The 23,471-nt window shown below is 47.3% G+C and overlaps 1 protein-coding gene across 1 annotated transcript in view; it reads right to left on the bottom strand.

The window, feature by feature from the left end:
• The window catches only part of RAB26 (RAB26, member RAS oncogene family), a 115,628-nt gene that overhangs the window by 14,341 nt on the left and 77,816 nt on the right, over positions 1–23,471 (bottom strand). Inside the window, exons 3-5 of the mRNA XM_035130970.2 lie at positions 12,280–12,321; positions 10,224–10,290; positions 4,486–4,538 (exon numbers count right to left, since the gene is read on the bottom strand). Of these exons, the coding sequence (XP_034986861.2) occupies positions 4,486–4,538; positions 10,224–10,290; positions 12,280–12,321 (162 nt within the window). The remainder of the gene's footprint in view (positions 1–4,485; positions 4,539–10,223; positions 10,291–12,279; positions 12,322–23,471) is intronic.

Raw genomic sequence — 23,471 nt, forward strand, 5'->3', positions numbered from 1 at the left:
TGGTTCCTGCCCCTAAAAATAAAGCAAGATTCCGGTCCCTGTGGTTCTCAATAAAGGGCGGAGTTAAACAGAACACTGGAAACTGCCTTGTTTACATTCCCATCTTGGGTAAAAAAAATGGATTCTTTAAAAAAGGAAGATCTAACTTAATATAAAATGTATACACTGCTTGATTGTTAACAGAACCTCTAAGCAGTTTACAAAAAAAAGTTAAAAACATTAAAATTGTTAATAAAATGCAAAGTTAAGATCAGGTGGTTTTATCATCAAAATATAATAAACATTTAAGCTAAAAACAAGATTAATTTCTACACGTCTGCATTAGCTTGATTGAACAAAAATGCTTTTAGGAGGTGCTTTAAAGAGTAGAGTAAATACACCTCCTTGGTGTCAACAGGCAGGGAGTTCCAAAGGGTGGGTGCTGCCAACCAAAAATACTTATTATTTTTACAAGTATATTAACTGTCACCTGTCACAATGCCATTCCACAGATTAAAGAGGCCAAGCGGGCACATATGGAGTAAGGTGATTCTGCAGGTAAACTGGTCCCAAGCTATTATGGGCTTTATATACCCGTGGTTACACCTTAATTTTGGCCACGTAATATATGGGCAATAGGGTGATGACTTTTTTTACAATCTCATTTCCCTGTATCATAATTTGATGAGCTTTCATTAAAGATTAGATAAAATCTTACTTTCAAAGATTTTTGATTAAAAAAAAAAACCTCACGCACAAAATGATTTTTAAAAAATTATTTATCAGTTTTTTGACAATTTTTGAAGTCACTGTAAACAGATATAAAATTGAACCCAAGCTTTAGAGTCACATATATACAACATTATCTAGGGCAGGGGTCCCAAACTAAGGCCTGTGGGCCGGATGTGGCCCAATCGCCTTCTCAATCCGGCCCCCAGACGATCCAGAAATCAGCATGTTTTTACATGAGTAGAATGTGTCCTTTTATTTAAAATGCATCTCTGGGTTATTTGTGGGGCCTGCCTGGTGTTTTTACATGAGTAGAATGTGTCCTTTTATTTAAAATGCATCTCTGGGTTTATTTGTGGGGCACAGGAATTACATTCATATTTTTTTTTTCAAAATATAGTCCGGTCCCCAACAAGGTCTGAGGGACAGTGGACCAGCCCCCTGCTGAAAAAGTTTGCTGACCCCTGATATAGGGTCATCAAACACACAAGGAAGCCTTTTTTTTTTAGCTGCAGTAACAGTATAGACGCCGCTAGAGGACGATGTTTTGCTACCTCTCCTGTAGGTTCTTTTCCCAGCATGCCCGGCAGGGTCTGCTGGCTGAACTTTTGAGGTCCCAAAAAGGGGCTTTTACCTTGTGCAGGTGTGACATTTGTATACCCTATGTTGCTAAGAACACTCCCCATTGTGGAGTGTGGTGTTGTGTCCAAATTTGATACAATATATATATAGAATTGTTAATACAATTTTATGAAATGGTAAAACGGCATACAAAAAAATTAAAAACGGTTTGTGCATAAGCTTTTTTTTAATATTTCAATACCTCATTTTAGTCATTAATAGGCAAAAGTTCATCCATTTGTGCTACAGGAAATAATTTTTGAGAAAAAAAATGAAAAAGTCATCACCTTAATGGGGCAACCAGTGCAGATCTCTGAGCAGTGGTGTCACATGAAGGCAGAGTCTCACTCCTGTCAGCACTTGTACTGCAGCATCCTGCACTAACTCCATTTCTGGATCAAGCACAAGGGAAGCCCCACATTGCAGTAATCCAGCCCTGAAGTCACCAGCGACTGGACTACAGTGCTCAAGCTCCCCTGATCCAGGAATAGCCGAGAGACTGTCATATCAAGGCACAAAGGGCAAAAGGCACTTTTAGCCCCTGAGGCTACCTGGGCCTCCGAGCAAGCAGCAGAGCTCAGCCCAGAAGCACTAGACTGTGCAATGTACAATCAGTGGAAACGGGGCTCTCCTATTTTGTTCTCTCCATCACGTTAACAGCATGTAGAAGCAGCACGATGTAGGCTAAACTGACTCTCAACACCGCCTGGAGTGTCAGAACAGCTCTGAGGTTGCTAGATAAAAGTGCGCGCAAGCGGGGGGGGGGGGAGGAGGAGTCCACGTTTCAGCCAATTTATCCCGGAAACTCTTTCGAAGCTGTATATCCAGGCAGTTAATCTTCATGATATCGGTAGTGTCAGAGATATCCTTGTAGCAGATTAATAAAAGGAAGCTCGCCTTCCTTCTCCAGAAGCAGTAGTATCAAAACCTCCCCTGCTAGCTTTCCAGGTTTAACAGAATAACATGAAGGCATTACCAAAAAAATAAAATAAAATAAATCCTGTTATCCCAAGTACAGAGATAATTCCAGTGGAGATGTGACACTTAACCACAATTCGTTGCCCAAATCCTGGTAAAGGATTTAAGAAGAGCCTACTGGATCAGGCCAATGACCCATCTAGTCTAGCATCCCACTGCCTAATTGGATGTCCCTGGGAAGCCCACAAGGAGGATTTGAGTACCACAGCGCTCTCCCTACTTGGGATTCTCACCGGCTGGCATTCTGAGAGATTTGGGAGAAGAAAAGGCTAAGGAGTAAGCCCTACACAAATCTGGAGTGGAGTCCCTAAGCCATGGGTATGTCCTTGAAGTGGATGAACCATGTATAGTAAAAGGTAAAGGGACCCCTGACCATTAGGTCCAGTCGTGACCGACTCTGGGGTTGCGCGCTCATCTCGCATTATTGGCCGAGGGAGCCAGCGTATAGCTTCCAGATCATGTGGCCAGCATGACAAAGCCGCTTCTGGCAAACCAGAGCAGCACATGGAAACGCTGTTTACCTTCCCGCTGTAGCGGTTCCTATTTATCTACTTGCATTTTTACGTGTTTTCGAACTGCTAGGTTGGCAGGAGCTGGGACCAAGCAATGGGAGCTCACCCCGTCACAGGGATTCGAACCACCGACCTTCTGATCAGCAAGCCCTAGGCTCAGTGGTTTAACCACAGCGCCACCTGGGTCCCTTGTATAGTATCTGGTTTCAAATTTAATTTTGTACCACTAATCTTTCCCCCAGACAATTCCCCATACTGGAACACTATTCCCATGTTATTCCATTTTCTGGATTTGTCTTCCTCAGTTGTGGGACCAGTGTTGCTGTGGCCCAAGACCTGATTCCAACCTGCCCATGGAGAGCTCAAACTTCTGATCAGCTTCAGAAATGGGCCCAGGTCCCTCCCGAGAAAAAAAAGACGACCAGGTGACGACCAGGTGACTACCGTAGTTTCAGTTGTGGGCCGGATGCAGCTTCACACTGGTTTGGGGAGGGGAAGAGGAGGGTGGCCTGAAACAAGGTGTGGGTCCACTGTCCCACAAAAATACTCCCAATTAGAAAGGAGGACCCCAAAGAAAGAGGGCAGGAAAAGATGAGGCGGAATGAAACCTCAGCAGCAAAATATTTCGCCGCCAACTACGGTAAATGATGAGATTCTGGCCACACCAGAGCTTGCCCCCGCCCCCGCAATCACGCGCAAAAGACAAAGGATACCGTTTCAATTTAAACCTGCTGTATCTGAGGGAAAAGGCCCAGAGGGGAAAGTCAACCTCCCAGAGATGTAATTTCCGCATCCAAATTCAATATTGTGGCCTTTTAAAAACTTACTACTGCCATTATAATTGGTATCCTCCCAAGCTCCTTAGTCCTGCGAGCTAACTAATTCCGCACACGGCCATTTTTCTCCTGACTAATACTGAAAATATCAGAAGTTGCCTGAGACGATTGGTTTGAACTGTTGGAAGATCAGGGCCCTTTGTAGCCCTTCAAGGGCTCAGACAAAGCGAGGGCTACCAGAGGCCAATTTAAACTGCAGCAGCCTTTGTCCAACCTGGTGCTGGAGGTGTAAATAATTACAGGACTTTGAAAAACTGGCATAGAACTATAGAATTGTAGAGTTGGAAGGAAGCTCAAGGATCATCTTATCCAACTCCCTGCAATGCATCATGGGAGATCAAGTTCCTCAATTTTGCTGAACTGATTAGTTTTAATTGGATTTGGAATCAATGAGGAATTGATTGTTACAGCTTTGAATTTTATCATGTTCCTATCTTCCTTAGTGGGTCGTGCAAACCACTGTTCTGAATAATGCTCTTTTATAGAGTAGGGGGCCCAGGGGGTGAGTTTATGGGACCAAGGGGATGGTGACCCAATAAAGTTTGGGAAATGCTGCTCCAGGCAGTGTTTAACGGAGACGTGCAGGAGTTGTGTTGTCTTCTGGAGAAGTCTTCCTTCAATGAGCAGCTGCAGTTTGGTTCTTTGGGGTAGGAAGAAGGGAGTTTGGGGAGGGGGGTGTCAGTGTCATGGTGGCTGGGAGGATTAACAAGCTGCTCCCTGCACTGTTCAGCGGCCCACTTTGCCAGGACCAAAACTTCATCATGGAACAACCGGAAAAGGCACCGGAATTCTTGCACTCCTGGACAACAGCAACCATTGTCAAGACTTACCTGGATGTTGTCGAAGGAGGCTCTGTTAGTGACGTCATAGAGCAGCAGCAAAGCTGAAGAGGAAGACCAAGGGACAGGGAGGAGAAGGCAAGGCACAGGTCAGCCCACTAATCAAACACCACAGATTAGTTAGAACCACAAAATTGCAGAGCTGGAGGGGGACCAAAGGGTCGTCTACTGTGACATCCATGTCCCTGCAATGCATGCCTTGTATTTTACATAGAGTACATTTGGGATGGGGGACCTTTTGGCCAGGGCTGAATCAGGCCTCTCTTTAGACCCCTCAGGACTCTGCCCAGACAGCCGCCCGCTCTCTAGCCCACTCCTCTAACCAGTCACATTCCGAACCCACCTCCCAGCCTAACTGGAATGTGTCCTTACAGTGTAGGAAATGTCACGAAGAATATAGGATGCCACTAAGAAGGAGGGTGCTTTTGAGGAGTGGGAAAATTCGATTCTGTTCAAATAATAAGGTGGTTTATGGGCCCCTGTGGTGCAGGTACAAAGCACATAGATACACACCTCTCTGCCACACGACAAATGCAAAATCTAGCCTGTGGATTTTGTGGTCTCAGTTTCACTGGAGATATTTAAACAGAGGTTGGCTGGCCATCCATCAATCAGGGCTTTTTGAGCTGTGATTGCAGGGGGTTGGACTAGTTGACCCTTGGAGGTTCCTTCCAATTCTTCAACTCTATGATTCTATGGTTTGAGTGAGTGCAACCCAGAGCCACCCCAGCTCCTCATACCTCCAGGGTCCCCGTGGTGAGAAATTCTCTCTTCCTGCTTCTGCATTTTTTCCTTCTCATCAGCATTTTAATCACTTTCACTTAATGAGCTCCCTTTCCACTTGAGAAAACACTAACTGATTCTCTGAGAGAGTCCTAATTTTTTTACTGCTGAAGTTTTAACAGCAAGCGTTTGGGAAACAGCTGAGTCCCGGCAGGCCTCCTTCCTGTGGTCTTTAATTCACGGGCAACGCTTTGGTTGGTGAGTGGAAACTGGCACGGAGAGGCTTCCACACATGCACAGCCCTTGCCCTCTGACCCCTCTGCTTTGCAAGACTAGTAAGAAGGCTCAGAGCCAGGGGATTAGCGGTGGGACAAGGAGGAGTGGTCAGAGGGAGAAGAGAGGGCAGACTGGAAGGAGGCGGAGGTGTTGGAAGGAGAAGAAGCAACAGGGTTTAGTGAGCATATGGCAGGAGAGGAAGAGGGCCATGAGACAGAGATGAGGCAGAAGAAGCCAGGGAGTCTCCCCCTCCTGCTGCGACCAACTCCCCTCCCCGCTGGTCTCCTAGAACCTGCAGAGGAATGAAGAGGGAAGAGCAAAGAGAGACTAGACGACTGAGCCTTAGGCTGCTGAGGAAGAACCTTAGAGAGCGGTGGGAAGGCATGGACCTTCAGTCCTCACAACTGCCTCTTTTGATCAAGACTGGGGAGGGTTGCTGTGACCACTAGGCCTGAGCTGTTTTGCTTCTTTGAATAACGAGTTCACCGACATTGGGAGCTTTATGGTTTTGTTGCTGACCTATGCCTGACTCCAGCTTCTGTCAGCTGTTTTGGGATTGGAAAATAACCTCCAGTCCAGCTTTCCTCTCATGGTGCTCTTTCTACTGGATGGAGAGTGTGTGAGCAGCAGGACGGGGAAGCAGTTGCAATGGGACCCTCACCTGCCCCCGGGTCCTGGTTCCACAGAGGAGCTCAGAAAGCAGGCAGACAGTTGTTTGTTGTAGGCCCGGGGAGATATCCTTGAGAGCATGTTGCTCTGATTGGGGCTGGAAGTGACTGGAGCACTTTTGAGCCTCTGCCTCTATCCCACGCCTCCTGAAGTTCCTTAAAGTGCCAACTCTCTGGCCTGAAGGCAGGACCTCCTCCTGGCCTCCCAACTGGTGGTGCACAAGCCTGCTCTGCTTGGGCTGGTGAAGGAAGTATTGCCAGAGGCACACTCTGCCAGGGCACATGGTTGCCATGGCAGCTGGTTCAGTGGCCTCCTGCTACCAGCCTCAAGTTCAGTGGTCATCTGATGATGATTGTTTATCACATTCCTATCCTGCCTTTCCTCCAAGGAGCTCAAGGTAGCACACACGGTTCTCTTCTTCACAAGAACCCTGTGAGGTAGGTTAGGCTGCGAGACTGTGACTAGCCCAAGGTCACCCAGTGGGTTTCATGACTGAGCTGGGATTTGAACCCTGGCCTCCTAGTTCCTAGTCCAACACTCTAAAAACTACGCCACATCAGGCTCAGACCCAGGAAGCTGGTCACTTCCTTAGCCGAGGACACTGTTGCCTCCAACTCAGTATCCTGGTTGATGCTGGGGTCGTGACATTGCGTGTTCAGCCAGAGGGAAGCGAGAAGCAACCCACTTAATCTGGAGTAGGACACTAATTTGCCCCACCTTCCTTGTTCTGTGACCTCCCCCCCCCCTTTTAAAAAGACCTCTATTTCCTGCAGACCTTTGAAGGCTTCCTTTGAAGGCTTCCAGTGTGAAAGTTTCCCCCTTGCTAATGAGCTAGGCAGAGACTTCAAGGCACTTCATGGGGCTGGCTGCCTGACTTTAGAGGGCTGGGAGAGCAGCAATCTGAAGAGGAAGCAGCGCTTGCCAGCGACTGCTGGCAGCCCTTGACAAGGCAAAGGGGGCTTTTCATGATGCTGCTTTCCCTGTTTGGAATTCTGTGCAAGTTCAAAGCATGCAAGGAAAGGCAGAGCCTAGCTCCAAAAATTGGGTCAGATCAATCCAAAGCACACACTTCCATCCCATGCCCCCCCCCCCAAATATCCCATCATTTAGCTCCTTGATCTTCCTCTGCTGGAAGGGAGTGACATCTCTTTTTCTCTTGCCTTTTGCAAAATGTCACTCTCTGCAAAGTCACAAGTGAGGCTCGGGAGGAGAGGTAATGGCTCTTTGATGTTGGAAACTCTGAGCCAATGTGGCAAATCCCGTCCCCTCTGAAGACTGTGACCAGACGCCAGGTAAGGGACAGTGTGATGTAGTGGTTAGTGTTGGAATTGGACTCGGGAGACCAGGGTTCAAATCCCCACTCAACCATGAATGTAGCTCACTGGTTGACCTTGGACCACTCATTGCCTCTCAGCGTAAGCTACCTTGCAGGGCTGTTGCGGAAATTAAATGAGGAGAGGGAAAACCATGTTCGTCACCTTGAGCTTCTTGGAGAAAAAGGTGGGACACAAAGTGCAACAAATAATGATTATAATAATAAGAACAGCAACTTTCCCCTTGCTTTCCACTTGCTCTGGCAGGCTGGAGAATAATAATAATAATAAATTTTTATTTATACCCCGCCCTCCCCAGTCAAAACCCGGGCTCAGGGCGGCTGACACCAACAGAATTTCAATAGAACATAAAAACAATTAATTAAAATACAGATTAAAATACAATATTAAAAGTGCAGCCTCATTTCAAGTAGTCCATAAATCCAAGCCATGAGGGAGGAAAACACAGGGGTCAAGCTGAGTCTAAGCATTTTGGCAAACTCAAGATCAGGGGCATCACTCTCTTAGTGTTAATGGAATGAACCGTCCAGCGAATAGGAAGAATATCTCTTATTGGATTAAGAGAGAGGAAGCTGATATGGTGTGTTTGCAGGAAACCCACGTGGCTCAAAAGGACAATCATTTACTAACTAACATAACCAAAGGGCATAAAGATACCATTTCATGCAGCAAATTAAACTAGATAGGTAGCTGTAATAATAACAGGCAGAATCACTATAGAATTAGAAGGGATTCAAAGGGTCATCTAGTCCAACCCCCTGCAAGGCAGGAGTCACAGCCTGCCTGTGGTAGGTGCAGGGGTAGGTGCAGGAGCGTAGCAAGGGAGGGGTGATGGGGGCGGGTCGCCCTGGGCAGCACTCTGGAGGGGGGCAGTGCCCCTGGCCCCTCCCCACCCCCTCCCCACCCTCTCCCCACCCTCCACCGACGACAGCCGCCACGGCGCGACCGCCATCACAGAGACGCCCTGATGTTGTGCCGGCAACCCGCTCCGTAGCGCGCTCTGCTTCTTCCTGCTTGGGCAGAAGCGAGGGGCAGGCCAGAGGGGGACAAACCTGGCTGGCGTTGTAATTCTGTGCCATGATTCACTGCTCCCTACATGATCTCTTATTGGCTGAGCTAGTCCATGTCACTAAACTAGGAAACTGAAGAAGCAGTGATTAGTGATGGAAGCAAGGATGTGGTATTAAGGAAAGTAGGAAAGAAGCCCTCTTTGTCCATTACGCTGAAGACCAGCAACTTTGGGGCTCCTCCTCTCCCTGAAACACTTCTGTCCCAGCTGGTCATTAGAAGAACTTGTAACAAAGAACTGGTACCCAAATTTGCAGTTTTCCTCCTCCCTCTGAAATCCATTTCCCTCTTGTGTTGTGTCTTTCATATTTGAACTGCAAAAGGTAAGGGCCATCTTGTATTTACTGCTTTGGGACGCAGGAAGCTGCTTTAGTATAAGGGCAGACCATTGATTCATATAGTTCAGTACTGCCTACACTGACTGGCAATGGCTCTCCAGGATTTCAGTTACAGGTAGGTAGCTGTGTTGGTCTGACGTACTCGAAACAAAATTGTGGGGTTGGTGTATGATAGTAGCGTGGCAAACCCGCTAATCCTTAGGCTTAGCTAGAGTAATACTGGCAAACCAGTACAGTGTGAGAGATAGGAAGGTGAGGTATGGGTCAACTGTGCTGGGGGAGGCTGGATGCACCTGGAAAGGTTTGGTTCGAACTGGTTGGATCTGGCCTGACAGGGAAAGACCGGGATGGGTCATGCTGAGGTGAGAAGAGCACAATGAATCCTTATGGGGAGTTTGGAAAGTTACTGAGGATCACAAGACTGAGAGGAGGGGGATGTTTGATGAGAGGGACATGTGACAGGTATGGGGTGTGAGAGATGTGCCACTAGCCACTTCCTCTATGGCGGAGAAGTTAGGGTGTTGGCAGGAAGTGACCTGTACCTGTACATGTTTATGCATGAGGTTTGTTCTGTGATTGGCTGGAAGTTACATCGTGAGTTAATGTTTACCTGTCAAAGCTGCTGCTAATAAATACAGACCACCAAGCTTTGCCTGGGGTTGGTCTTTTTGGAACTCAGCCTTGTCTCATGTCTCATTGTTGGATCTAACCATTGCTACACAAAATAAAAAAATCCTAGGTAAGAGCTTTCGTGTGCATGCACACTTCTTCAGATACCACTTTGTACACCTTCATATCTGAAGAAGTGTGCATGCACATGAAAGCTCATACCAATGACAAACTTAGTTGGTCTCTAAGGTGCTGCTGGAAGGAATTTTTCAATTTTGTTTCCAGGATTTCAGATAGGGATCTCTCCCAGCGCTACCTGGAAATGCCACTGGGGATTGAACATGGGACCTTCTGCAAGTAACACAGGTACTCTACCACTGAGCTATGGCCCTTCTCCTAGATGATTTTCTTTTTGGGGGGGAGGAGAGTGGATTTTGTAAATAGATAGGTAGATGGATGGAAGAATGTTGCTGAAACCACAGGCAGGAGCACAATAATGTGTGGGCTTGAAAAGGGGCAAACATTTTCAAGGGGCTTGAAAAGGGGCAAACTAGAAGGTTTGGGGAAAATACTTCTGCCCTGCTTTCAACCTGAAAATCAAAGTGGAAGACCAATGGATGGAGCCCCAGGCTGACAACAGTTTCTCTCTTCTAACTTATCCCACTCAAACTGAGTTTCAATCAGAAAGCAAGAAATGCTTAGAGGTTCCTACCATGGGCATCTCGGTAATAGGCATGTGTCACACTGCGGAACCTCTCCTGGCCGGCCGTGTCCCAGATCTGAAAACATCAACAATCAATAAAGTCACAAGAGGCCAACTCGTAACACACATCATCTCCTTCCGTCCATCCCATAAGTCAATGCCCTAAGTCAGTTGGGGGGCGGGCGGATCGATTCATTCTTCTCTTGCTGAAAACACCTGACTGGTAGGAAGAGACATTTCCCTTTTTCAGCTTGTTTGTTGGGGTTTCCAAAATTCTGAGGGTTGAGTCCAGACCTTTAATGGACTTGCCTTTAATGGATCTTTATGGGAACCACCTGCCCACAGTGCCTCCGTCTCCCCAGGATGTCTCCCCAGGCTTCAAACGACAAACTGCCCTTGACACACTGTTTTGGAAATTGTTGAGCAGAAATCTAAAGTTGTCCTTTCTGAAAAGAAGCAGGAATTCGAGCTCCTCTCTCCACGATCACCAAGGCAGTTCCCCGCACCCCCACCCTTGTTGGAAGGTGTCCTTCCTAACAAGGAGCTGAAAGAGCCCCATCAATCTGAAACATGATTAATTTTCTCAGCCCGCAGAGAGAAATGTTCTATGTTGATAAAGATAATCATAGGCAAAAGGTGGCATGAGTAATGCCTCTTCAAGATGGGCCGTGCCATTCCTCAGCCTGGCGGCATTCTGAAGCCGTTCCCATTTACTTGACGAACAGCTTACGGTGCATCTTTAAATGAGAAAATCCATCCGACAACCAGCCAGAAGTGCACCCTCATAATTAGATTTATCTGCCTTTAATGGACTAAAGGCATTTTCACAGGGTGAACCATCTCCTCTGTTGGGTGGGGAGAGGATTGCCAATGCCACCGGTCCCATCGGTACTAAAAAAATCCCACCATTTTGCACATTCCCTAAGCCCCTTCTGAAGATGGAGACAGGCGGCAACATATTGCTACCTGTGGAACTGTTGGTGCTGTATTACGGTATACCCCCAACTGATCATGACTAAGTGGCAGGACTTGGTGGGTTTTCAATGTCTCTAGAACGGATCCAAGTAAGTGTGAGCAGAAGGAGAAAGGAGGTAGCGGAAGACTTCTAAAAGCACAGCACCCTGATGCCTCAAGGCGCTGCATTATAACATGAGCATCAGCAAATAAAGGAAATACAATTTTTTTGCAGCCAGTCATAATAAAGAGCATGTAACAGCTGAGGACCATTTCTACTAGCAACGATAGCTATGTTTTACACTCACTGTCTGCTATTTCTAATAACCAGTTGCTGGAAACAGCAGGAAGGGAAAGTGCTCTTCTGCTGGGGGTGGTCCTGTTTGTGTCTGCTATTTGGGGCATCTGGGTGGCCGCTTTGAAAACAGGAGGCTGGACTAGATGGGCTGCTGGTCTGAGCCAGCAGGCTGTTCTTTTTATTTTGTATTTCATAAAATTTATACACTGCTTTATTGGTGTGGGGGGGGGACGACGACCCTCAAAGCAGTTTACAAAAAGATAAGACAATAAAAAATCACTACAATACTTTAAAATGTACACAAAGTTAAAATACTAAATCAGGTTAAAATTCACAACACCTTTCTAACCATTTGGGCAGGCTTGTCGAAACAAGAATGTTCTAGCAGGTGCCAAAAAGAATACAGTGAAGGCACCTGCTTGATTTCAACAGGCAGGGAGTTCCTTATGTTCTTCAGAAGAGCCTGGAAGCTGGATCAGGCCATCTTGCTCAGCACCCTGTTTTCACAACGGCCACCCAGAGGACTCTTCCGAAAATGCTGCAAGCAGGATGTGAAAATCATGCAAGGTGTGAGACTGGAGACACCCTGTGGGTGAAACATGTGCCTGGGTAGGGCTTCTCTTTAAATATGACACCTCTCTTCACACTCAGCGCTAGAGTATTATTCCATTAAATTCCACTGTTTAACAGTTATTAGGCAGGGTGCTGGGAGCCCAACACATGACAAGGGCTTTGCTCATGGAAAGAGTTAACCCCCCCCCTTTAAACATATCAGAAGCACCCTGAGCTCGGAACGGACACGGTTTGCCTTACCTGCAACTTCACTTTTACGCCATCCACATTCAAGACTTTATTCTGGAAGAGAGGAGGGGAAAGAAGTGAATTAATCCGTGTGTGACGTGAGCCACCATCGACATCAGGTTTGGGCCAGCCAAATAACCTACGAAGCTGGATTACAAATACTTCTGATGCCCAGTGGAGGCTAGTCACCTAGGGTGAACAGGGCACTGTCCCACCAATTTCAGTCTGTCTACAGCCAACAGGGACGCGGGTGGCGCTATGGGTTAAACCACAGAGCCTAGGGCTTGGCGATCAGAAGGTCGGTGGTTCGAATCCCCGTGACGGGGTGAACTCCCGTTGTTCGGTCCCTGCTCCTGCCAACCTAGCATTTCGAAAGCACGTCAAAGTGCAAGTGGATAAATAGGTACCGCTCCGGTGGGAAGGTAAACGGTGTTTCCGTGCGCTGCTCTGGTTCGCCAGAAGCAGCTTAGTCATGCTGGCCACATGAACCGGAAGCTGTACGCCAGCTCCCTCGGCCAATAAAGTGAGATGAGCGCCACAACCCCAGAGTCGTCCGTGACTGGACCTAATGGTCAGGGGTCCCTTTACCTTACAGCCAACCCACACCTGCTTGCCTTCCTTGCCTAGGGGTGGGACCCTAGGCGGCTTGCCACCTTCCTCCTCTACCTCCATCTCAGTGTTGCCCTTGTAGAACTCAACACAAAGGTGGAAGGAGACAAAAATTAATGAGCTCTGATTCTGACTGTCATTGGCCCTAGTACCACTTTCTGTTGGGCTCCCTGCCTGCTGCTGGTCCCAGTTTATTTATTTTTAAATCTCATACAGTTTATATACTGCTTGACGTTGTTTTTAAAAGCCCTCAAAGCTAAAAAAAATTAAAACTCACATCAACTTTCTAAACATCTAGGTAGGCTTGCCTAAACAAAAAAAGTTTTAGCAGGTGCTGAAAAGAGTGCAGTGGAGGCACCTGCCTGTTATCAATAGGCAGGGAGTTCCAAAGTGCAGGTGCTGCCGCACTAAAATAGCTATTTCTTCCAGAATGGGCATTAAGCAGCACCTGTAGCGATGCCAGTTCTACAGTTCAAAGCAGTTGAGTGGGCATTTATGGGGTAAGACTGGTCGCAAGTAAACTGGTCCGAAGTTGTTAAGGGCTTTACATCCTAACAGTAACACCTTGAACTTGGCCCGATAGCAAATATGCCGTCAATGCAGATCTCCGAGCAAAGATCCCTCTGCACCAGCTATAGCTTCTGGATCAAGTGTAAGGGAAGCCCCACAAATGGCGCCTTGCAGTAATCCAGTCCTGAACTATTGGGCACCAACTAACATTGCTGGCAGATGTTGAACTTTAAACCCAGCTGGGACCCACCAGAGGGCCCCCCCCACCTGCCCACCCACCCCAATTCTTGCACACTCAAGCATCTCATTCACCATGCTCCTTGTAACACTTTGCCATCAAATGCAGAAGCTGACACAGCAAACTCTTTGCAGACAATCCGTCCCTGCTAGGTGAGCGCAGAGGCTACAGACATCAAAGTCTCCCCCCTGGGATAGGCCAGCCTTAGAAGTTAATTCAAAGCCATGTCAAAGTCTCAAGAGATCAAAGGCCAATGTTCCACTTAGGGAACATAGAAAGATAGAAATCATAGAATCGTAGAGTTGGAAGGGACCCCAAGGGTCATTTATTCCAACCCCCTGCAATGCAGGAACCACGGCTAACTAATCCCTGTTTTATTCTGAGACAGACCACTTGTCTACCCTGCTCAGTGGCTCTCTAGAGCAGGCACCCCTGAACTCGACCCTCCAGATGTTTTGGGACTACAACTCCCATCATCCCTAGCTAACAGGTAACCAGTGGTCGGGGAATATGGGAATTGTAGTCCAAAACATCTGGAGGGCTGAAGTTTGGGGGTGCCTGCTCTAGAGTTTCAAGCAGGAAGCCAGGGGGGGATTCAACCCAGAACCTTCTGCATGCAATGCAGATGCTCCACCACCATCCTTCCCTATCGGGAAGATGCGACACGTCACACTTGGTAAATGGATGCAGAGAAATGAGAGTGAATCAGGGTGTTTTCAGAGCGTGTGGAGAAACAAATGGGAACAGCTCTGCTTCTTCCAGTCCCTGAACCTCACCATGCAAAAACCATTACATGTCCATTTGAACTGGACAAGATTCCAAGAGCTCTGGCCAGGTAGTAGATTAATTTTTAGAAAGTTTTAAGTTGAGAATAATAAGGCAAATTCCAGTAGCAATCCAGTTTTTAGAAATCTAGGACAAGGCCCTGTTTCGGTTTATTCTTCATCAGCTCTAGTTTCATAGTTTCAAGGTCAAAGCGTACCATTCATGAAAAACATGAATGGTAAGCTTTGACCTTGAAACTATGAAACTTTCTAAAAATTAATCTACTCCCTGGCCAGAGCTCTTGGAATTTTTTCATTTGATTTTCTCAATTCTCCAAGGACTCCAATTTATTTAGCATTTGAACTGGACAGCAAACCTGCAGGCTGACCTACAGAAAATTGTTCAAGGCTACCAGGGCAAACAGGGACCTGAGCCTTGGTTCTCCAATGTAGGGTACAAAGATGGTGATTCCTGCCCATGCTGGCCGGGGCTGGTGGGAGTTGGCACCCAGAGAGGACCATAGTGGGTACCTGCACCTTAAAGCATCTGTTGCCATGGAGACAAAGGGGTGGTCCTTTCCCCACCTCACTTGACTGGATGCCATGTTATCCTGGCAGGGAGAGCAATAGGACATTGGAAGCTGGATACACAGAAGCCTGCCTGGCTCTGTGCTAGACCTGAAACTATGGCTTGGGGATCTCCCTGGAAACCAGACAGAGAAGCAAGATTTGTCAGGGTGCAAATGCTGTGAGTCCCTCCATCGTATGATAAGGTTGTATATATATGTGTAAATAAAACCATATACCCTAAAGACACCACAGCCTCCAGTGGCCTTCATTCCAAGGAAACCAAACCTTGAGAAAGCACAGGCGCCTCTGAATCTCTCGCTGCTCAGATGCCTGTTGGAAGCCAGCAAGCGGGATTTGAGCACAAGATCTCTCTCCTCTCCTGCAATTTCCAACAACTGGGATTCAGACGCATTGTTGCCTCTGACCACGGAGGCAGAGCAAAGCCATCATGTTTAGCTGCCCAATCCTATTTTAAAGCCCTCTAGGTTGGGAGCCATCACTGCCTCCTGTGGGATTGAGTCCCACATCTCATGGAATACAATGTTTCCCCATTTTGGGGCGGGGGGGGGGGCTGGCTGGCTGCATTATGCATTTTCTAAACATTGCAAATCCGGTCATTTATCATCAAAGAAACATTATGTATGTTCCCAGCTACCCTCCAGCATTTACAGAGTTTACTAGGCAATAAAATCGACCGTGAAGCAAGATTAAAAGCTTGGAACAATAGGCATTAAAAGGGGATATCAGCTGTTTTTGCTGGAAGATTAGCACACAATTACTGAACAGGAAACAGGTCAGGCAAAAACACCACTGGCAATGGTTACTCTCGTACATTCAGACAAGGGCTATTTCCAGTCTTATTTGGAGATTCTGGGGATTGAACTTGGGATGCTTTGCTTGCAAAGCAGACGCTCTACCACTCAGCTAAGATTCTAGTCCTCATGGTTTTGTTATTCAGCTGACTGAAACAGGAGCATAGGAAGCTGCCTTGTACTGAGTCAGGCCACTGGTCCATCTACGGTAGCTCAGCATTGTCTGCACTGACCAGAGGCGGCTCTGCTGCTGGATTTCAAATAGGGGTCTTTCCTAGCCCTACCTGGAAATGCCAAGAACTAAACCTCGGACTCAGTACAGATTTTTGGTAGCAAAACTGGGCTGCCTGCCTGCCATCTCCATCACGTCAGCTTCCAGCCCTTCTGTGAATCTAGCAACAACCGACAGATCAAGGGCCCCTGCCCCATGCAAGCATCATTGCTTTAGGAAGATTAAATCTTTGCATTGGCTTTGACCGAGACTCCGCAAGGCAGGAACTTCCAGAACGAGAGCTACAAAGCTCTCATCTTGGGCTCCAAAGCCGCCATCCCAGAGAGAGCGGAGCCAAGAAGCAGCCAGCTTCAAAAAAGCAAAGCGCTAACCTTCCCCATGCAGGGGCTGGGCACGCTGAAGAGATCTAACAGGGGGAGGAAGAAGGGGAGAGGCACGCAGCAGCAAACTCCCATGCGCAAACTGCAAAAAGCCATCAAAGAGCTCAGCTGCGCAAGTACCTCTGCTCCTCCTACCCCCCTCAGAAAATCAAGTTTCTGCTGCTAACGTTTCCCTAGCAGCTTGATAAACTCTCAGAAGTCGGGTCTGGGTGTAGGGAGGCTATGAAGGATTTATTGGAACCAGGACAAGGATTCTGTGTTGTTTTCATAATTCACAGAACTGCAGAATTCAGCTTCTCTTGATACAGTATTGGGTTACTTTAGCCCAGGATTTTGAGCTGGTTTCATGGTGCCCTCCTTAAACCCCAAACCAGCTTGCCAGTCAGCACAGCCTCGTTGCCCTGCCCTTCAAATCCAACACACACAGAGAGAGAGAGAGAGAGAGAGAGGGAGGGAGGGAGGGAGAGAGCCTGTTTTAGCATGGACACATCCATGCCTGCAAGCTTTGCTTTCCTGGTTCCAGCAGGATCCACCGTCCCAAACTTTCCCACTTCCTCAAAAGGCACCACTGTTTCAACCTTCCTGCCTACCATATGCCTGGAACTAACTCCCTGAATGCCTGTGTGTTCCTTCAAAATGCCACTCCCTCTGCCAAACTCCTCCCCCCCCCCACACACTGCCGCTGCGGCCGCCATGAAACTCAACAGATGTGCAGGCTGCGACTGATGGGAGCTGTAGTCCATTGCTCAAATGACAATGGCAGCACAACGTATCTTAAACCAGTTGCAAAACAGGTTTCAATGCCGTAGGTTCCTCAAGCTACTACAGGAACCTGAGTTTTCTGAGGATGCCGGGACCTCTTCATTCGAGGCCCTTGGTCCTGCCACAGCACCAGAGTGCCTAAGAATCAGGGATGTCAGGGACATCCAATGGAATGGGAAATGAGAGCAAAATTTGCCCATGTTCACTTATTCGTCCCACATCTAGTATGGAAATCAATCCAGCAAGTATGTTTTCACTGTTATTGTCAGTTTCAGTCTGCAAATGTAATTGATTACATTTTCCCCTCATTTGCATAGCCTTTCTCTGCACTGAAATGAATGGGATGGAATTAGGTAATGACAATGTAACTTACATAGGAACTTACTTAGTTAGTATGTAAGTTACGATGTTTGAGTGGAAGTCGGGCTGCAATGGAACAGAAACATTGCAGCATTTACCGAATACAGAACAGATCAGCAAAGCAGTGGCTTCTTACATTCCTGCTAAGGACTCTTGGTTGAAAGAGGGTTGAAAACTGGATTAAATATTTAGCTCATATATGTCACAAGAATCCCATAGGGAGATCAATAATCTGGATCAAGAAACATGTTTTTAAAGAAAACTCAGAACAGCTAAGATGATATAGTGTAAATAACCTCACTTTGTTATTCATTGATTACAATTATATCCCACCTTTCCTCAAAGAGCCCAAGATAGACCTCTTCCTCCATTTTATGCTCACAACAGCCCTGTGAGATAGGTTAGGCTAATTGGCCCAAGGTCACCCACTGAGCTTCATGGCTGAGTGGGAATTTGAACCCTGGTCTCCTAGGATCTAGTCTGATGCTCTAACCACTACAATACACTGGCTCTTCACATCACTCCCAGACATAGCTGCCAAGTTATCCCTTTTTTAAGGGATTTTCCCTTATGCTCAATAGGCTTCCTCATGAGTAAAGGGAAAACTTGGCAGCTATGCCCCCAGAGCCCTGGTCACCAGTCTGTTTTCCAACCCCATATCCATTTTGCTCCTATGAAAGGGCTGGGCAGGCCCTTTATCAAAAATTCATTCAACCAGCTCTTGCCTCCATTAGCAGCTTAGCAAGTGGCAGCAAGATCAAAAGCTTTTTTATTTTCTTTATTAAGCATACCCATCTTTATGCATCGGGCTTTATCGGAATCTGCACTGGAATGGATATTGGCATGTCAGGCAATCCTCACCAGGCTGCCTCTGACCGTCCATCAATTACAACCTGCAATCCAAGCAGGAGCCTCACTCAATGCAAGGAATAAATGAGCTTGCTTTGCAGAGAAAAGAAAGGCCTCAAGTTCATTACCCGTGTCGACAGCACGGCTTATCCCCTCCACGGATTTGCTTTCATTAGGGATCAAGTGAGATTCATGTCCTAACAATGCCAGCCGGAGAGAAGGGCTCCCACTTCTGAAAACAAACAATGGTTTTCTGAGAGAACTGCAAGATGAGAGGTTTATGTACGGTAAGCCCTGAGGCAAGGAGGACTGTAGCTCAACCAAGACAGCCCCATAACGGGCTTATCCACACTTACCTTTTGCCCCACTCTTTCCAGGGCTTTAATGCTCCATGTCCAAATGGCTGATTTTGTTTTGCTTTACCCTGAGCTTTCCCCATGAAAACCTGCTCTTTAAAGCTGAATTGGAGAAAACATCCATTCGGGTTTTCTGTGGGTGGATGTTTGCTCCGATATAGCTTTAAAAAGTGGGGTTTTGTGGTGGAAGCTCCGGAGCAGAACAAAAAGAGGGTGCCGACAGAGAGCTTTAAATCGCAGACCATGCCTGGAAAAAGCAGAGGAAAAGTGCGGATAAGCCCACAGCGCACTGCTGAGGCAACAGCTCTCTCTCTCTCTCTGGAGAGTCTGTGCCAATGAACTGTCCAGGGTCCTGATCAGTGGCTTCTCTACCATACTTCTCTGTGCTGTTCCCTGCTCTTCAAGACACCACAAGGAAGCCAGTCTGGTTTAGCAGTCAGTGTCAGACTAGGGCCTGGGAGACCATTGGTCACTGATGTGACCTTCAGCCAGTCACAATCTCCCAGTCTGACCTACCTCGCAGGGTTGCTGTGAAGATAAAATGGGGAGGTGGAGGAGAACTACGTGTGCTGCCTTGAGCTCCTTGGGAGGTTTCTAAGCAGAGTTTGGATGGCCACTGGTCAAGGAGTCTATAGCTGTGATTCCTGCATTACAGGGGGTTGGACTAGATGACCCTTGGCATCCCTTCCAACTCTACAATTCTATGACAGTGTGCCACAGTCTCAACAGTCAGGCCTGCCTTCAACTGTCACACCTTTACACATGCCCTAATCTACCTCTCTAGGAAACAAGAACGAACCTCCCTCCTCCCTCATTCATTTCCTTTGCATAACAATTAGACTGTATGTTGTCCTTTGCAAAAACCTTCAGTTACTGGAAGTTCTGCCCTGTTCTGCTTGCAGTGGGTAATTTGCACCTCCTTCAACACCTCTAAGCTCAGTGACAAGCTGCCTCTAGCAAAGTACAAGACAATGGGTTTTGGGGGTGGGGTGGGGAGAGAAGGATTTACAAGTGATTTCATTATCACCTGGGAACCTTTTCCTGCTTTCTTTAACTAAAAGAACCACCATTCACAAATTATGATTGAAAAGCCACACTCTGGTGAGCATGGGAGCAGAGAAGACACCCCCCTCCCCCAGTTGCTAGTCTTGGAGGCGCCATGCAGCTGGACTTAGGTGCAGGCCCATCAAACCAATTAACCTGCCCAACTGCTACAAGCGGTCCTATCTCCAGGCAACTGAGTACAAGCGGTCCTTTCTCCAGTGTTGTAAACAAAATATGCCCTTATACCCTTATGGGGTATACAAGAGCCCTTATAGAGTCCTTTGTAGGTTCTCCATCGGGTGGAGGAAATAACAGAGGCCAACCAGAGAATATTGAGAAGCAAAGCAGCTAGTAAGCCTGATCTTTATTGAACTGTTGCAACAGGGTGCTCTATCACAGGCAGGAGAAAGGAGGAGGACCCAGAACAAAGGTGTGCCTGCTCTTATATAGACATTTTGAAATTCCCTGCCCTGGAGTTCAAGACCACCCCTCCATACATCATACATACATCACAGAAGGGGTGTAGCCCAAGACCACCAACCCAGACACATCATACATACATCACAGAAAAGGCGATTTACAACAGAAATTTGAATGTTTGTTTTTTCCCCCTTCTGTCTGCCAGGTTATCTGATAATGCAATATCTGATTGCCTTTCCTGGTAGTCTGGCCCTTTCTATGAGATGGTAATTACTTAATTCCTGAGACAATGGGAAGGTTCCCTCACCCCCTCCCTCCTTGCAGAGAAACATTTGGTCAGTTTGGGAGTCAAAATGGTTTCAGGACTGTCTTCCTGTGTTGCTCTAGATATGTGGCCTATATTTTTATGTACGTGTTTGCTTGGTACACCCATTAACATACATATAATATATATATATATATATATATATATATATATATATATATATATATATATATAGGTAAAGGGGCCCCTGACCATCAGGTCCAGTCGTGTCCGACTGCAGTTGCGGTGCTCATCTCGCTCTATAGGCTGAGGGAGCCGGCGTTTGTCCGCAGACAGCTTCTGGGTCATGTGGCCAGCATGACAAAGCTGCTTCTGGCGAACCAGAGCAGCGCACGGAAACACCGTTTACCTTCCCGCTGGAGCGGTCCCTATTTATCTACTTGCACTTTGATGTGCTTTTGAACTGCAGGAGCTGGGACCGAGCAACGGGAGCTCACCCCATTGCAGGGATGATAAGCAGGGAACCCAAATGGTGGAACCAGACAGGTGTTTTGCCCTCATTGTCACTTCAGAAGGCAGGTTTCTCTGCCCACTGGAAAGGCACAAGGTTTTTTTTCAGCCTCCCCATGGAGATGGAGGCTCTTGAGGGCTACGAGCCACCATGGCTGTGCTCTGCCTCCACAGTTGAAGGCAGTGATGCCTTATAATGCCAGTTGCTGAAACCACAGGAGGAGAAAATGCACTTGTGCTCGGATCCTGCTTGTTGGTTTCCCACTGAGGCATCTGGGAACAGGATGCTGAACTAGATGGGCCACTGGCCTGATCCAGCAGGCTCTTCTTGGGTACTTATCCTTGTCCTGGGGGCACAATTCACCCCAACCTGGCTACTTCTTCTGTTCTGAACCCAAGCAACTCCTTGTGCCTGCGATACCTTCTTCTCTTACCACAAACTAGCATTTCCAACTGCTCTCAAACTAAAAGCATTTTTATTTTATTTTGGGGGAGAAGTGTGGGTCAGGGGGAAGAGGCAGATGGGCTTTCGAGACTGAACAGAGTGGTTGGACTACTACATGACATGCTTCTGCCGAGCATCAACCCATCTCCACTCGCACAGAACCTTGCGCAGAGCGCTTCCCTGGTTTCAGCCCTCTTTCCCTCATCTCGCTGCTCCCTCTCAGGCAGCATGTCTCTGATAACAAGAATGTGGCAGCAGCACCTTTCAATCAGGGCACCCAACCTCGAAATGAATCGTGCTGATGCTCTCGGAGGCGGTGAGGTTGCTTGCAGAATATAAATGACCTTGGGAGGAGGGGAGGGGAGGGGAGAGAAGACCCTTCACTTCCTGAAATAAACCAACAGCTGTTGAGAGGCTTCAGGTGGGGGACAACGCAGGTGCCTGCCTTGCCCTTGGTTCATCTAGCTCTGTATTGCCTTCATTGACTGGCAGCAGCTCTCTAGGATATCAGACAGAGCACATTCTCAGTTCTACTTGGAGATGCTGTGGAATGAACCTGAGACCTTCTGCATGATCTACCACTGAGCTACATCCCCGTCTTCCAAAATGAAGCTTCCAGCCCTCATGATTTTGAGTTAAAAGCTGATTTGAATAGGAATATATGCTGCCTTATAACAGAGTCCATCGATCTCAGTATTGTCAACAGTGACAGGCAGCAGTTTTCCAGGGTTCTAGGCCAGTCTTCTTCCTGAGTATACCCGGAAAGTGTTGAGGATTGAACTCAGGGTTTTCTGCATACAAAGCAGATGCTCTAGCACTGAGCTACAGTGGATCTTCTCCTGATTGGAAGAGGCACTCAGGGGCAGGTTACACCAACACTTCAGTATCTCTGCTGCCTTCTGGTCTTGCCTATACAATTGATCAAACAAACAGAACCTTCAGCAAACTGAGTCCAAATAGCTGAGGGCTGCCTCTGGCATTATTTCCAGGGGGGGGGGTGTTGTTTCAGCCATCTGAGTTTCCTACCATCTACAGCAAAACATCAACAACAGAGGGTCTTGAAGCAACCTCAAGGCTAGCAAATTTATTGTGGGCATAAAGATTTTGCAAATGATGGCTCACTTCATCAGAGGCAAGGAAAGTATATATTCACATGGCATGTTGTGTTTTTTTTCTTTTCTGGGGGTGGGAGCAGGATTGTGAACAGTGAGGTCAGAAGGAAATGAAATGCAAAGAACGAAAGTTGGTGATAATAATGACACAATTAACAGCAGTAATTCACACAAGCCCTGCTCCTGGTGCACAGGTGAGCCAATTAACACATATGATGTCAGGGCTGGCCCAATATGTTTCTCTGCCTGGAGCAAAACCAAGATGGTGCCTCACCCCACCCCATTCTGAATACAAAAGCCAGCTGAATCTTACCTACTTCAACACTGTCAATGGGAGCAGTAGAGGCTGTTGGGCACACACACTTGTCCTCCAACAGAGAGGAACAGGAGGCGCTCCTCAGGAGGAATGGCCATAGGGTTGCTGCCAAAGGCCCCCATCAACTGCTGCCTGAAGCAGTTGCCTCTTTCTGGCTAATGGTAGGGCCGGCTATCAATAATGTGCTAAAAATATATATTGTTGGAACTGATGGAAGTTGTTGTCCAAACCTTCTAAAGGGCACCAGGTTGGGGGAGGCTGATTACATACCATCCAAAGCATCCTGGGAACTGGAGGCTGAGTTATAAATATTGCCCTCCAGTCTCACAGAACTATAGTTCCCAAGGAACCCTGGGAAGAGGAAGTGTGTGCTAAATCTCTTCAGTTTTGCCATGCACAAATACTCTCACATTCTCTGCTCCATTGAATTGCTATAGATACTTTCCTCATTTGCAGTCATGTGAATGCCCAGCAAAACAAGTAGCATTGGTACAGAAGTCTAGCATCTTGATCAGGGGAAGCAACAGTCCCACTTGATTCTGCCTTGGTCAGACCCCAGCTGGAGTCCTGTGTCCAGTTCTGGGCACCACAGTTTAAGAAGGATATTCACAAGCTGGAATGTGTGCAGAGAAGGGAGACCAGGATGATCA

This window comes from Zootoca vivipara, chromosome 14 (genome assembly GCF_963506605.1).
Source record: "Zootoca vivipara chromosome 14, rZooViv1.1, whole genome shotgun sequence".
NCBI classification, from domain to species: Eukaryota; Metazoa; Chordata; class Lepidosauria; order Squamata; family Lacertidae; genus Zootoca; species Zootoca vivipara.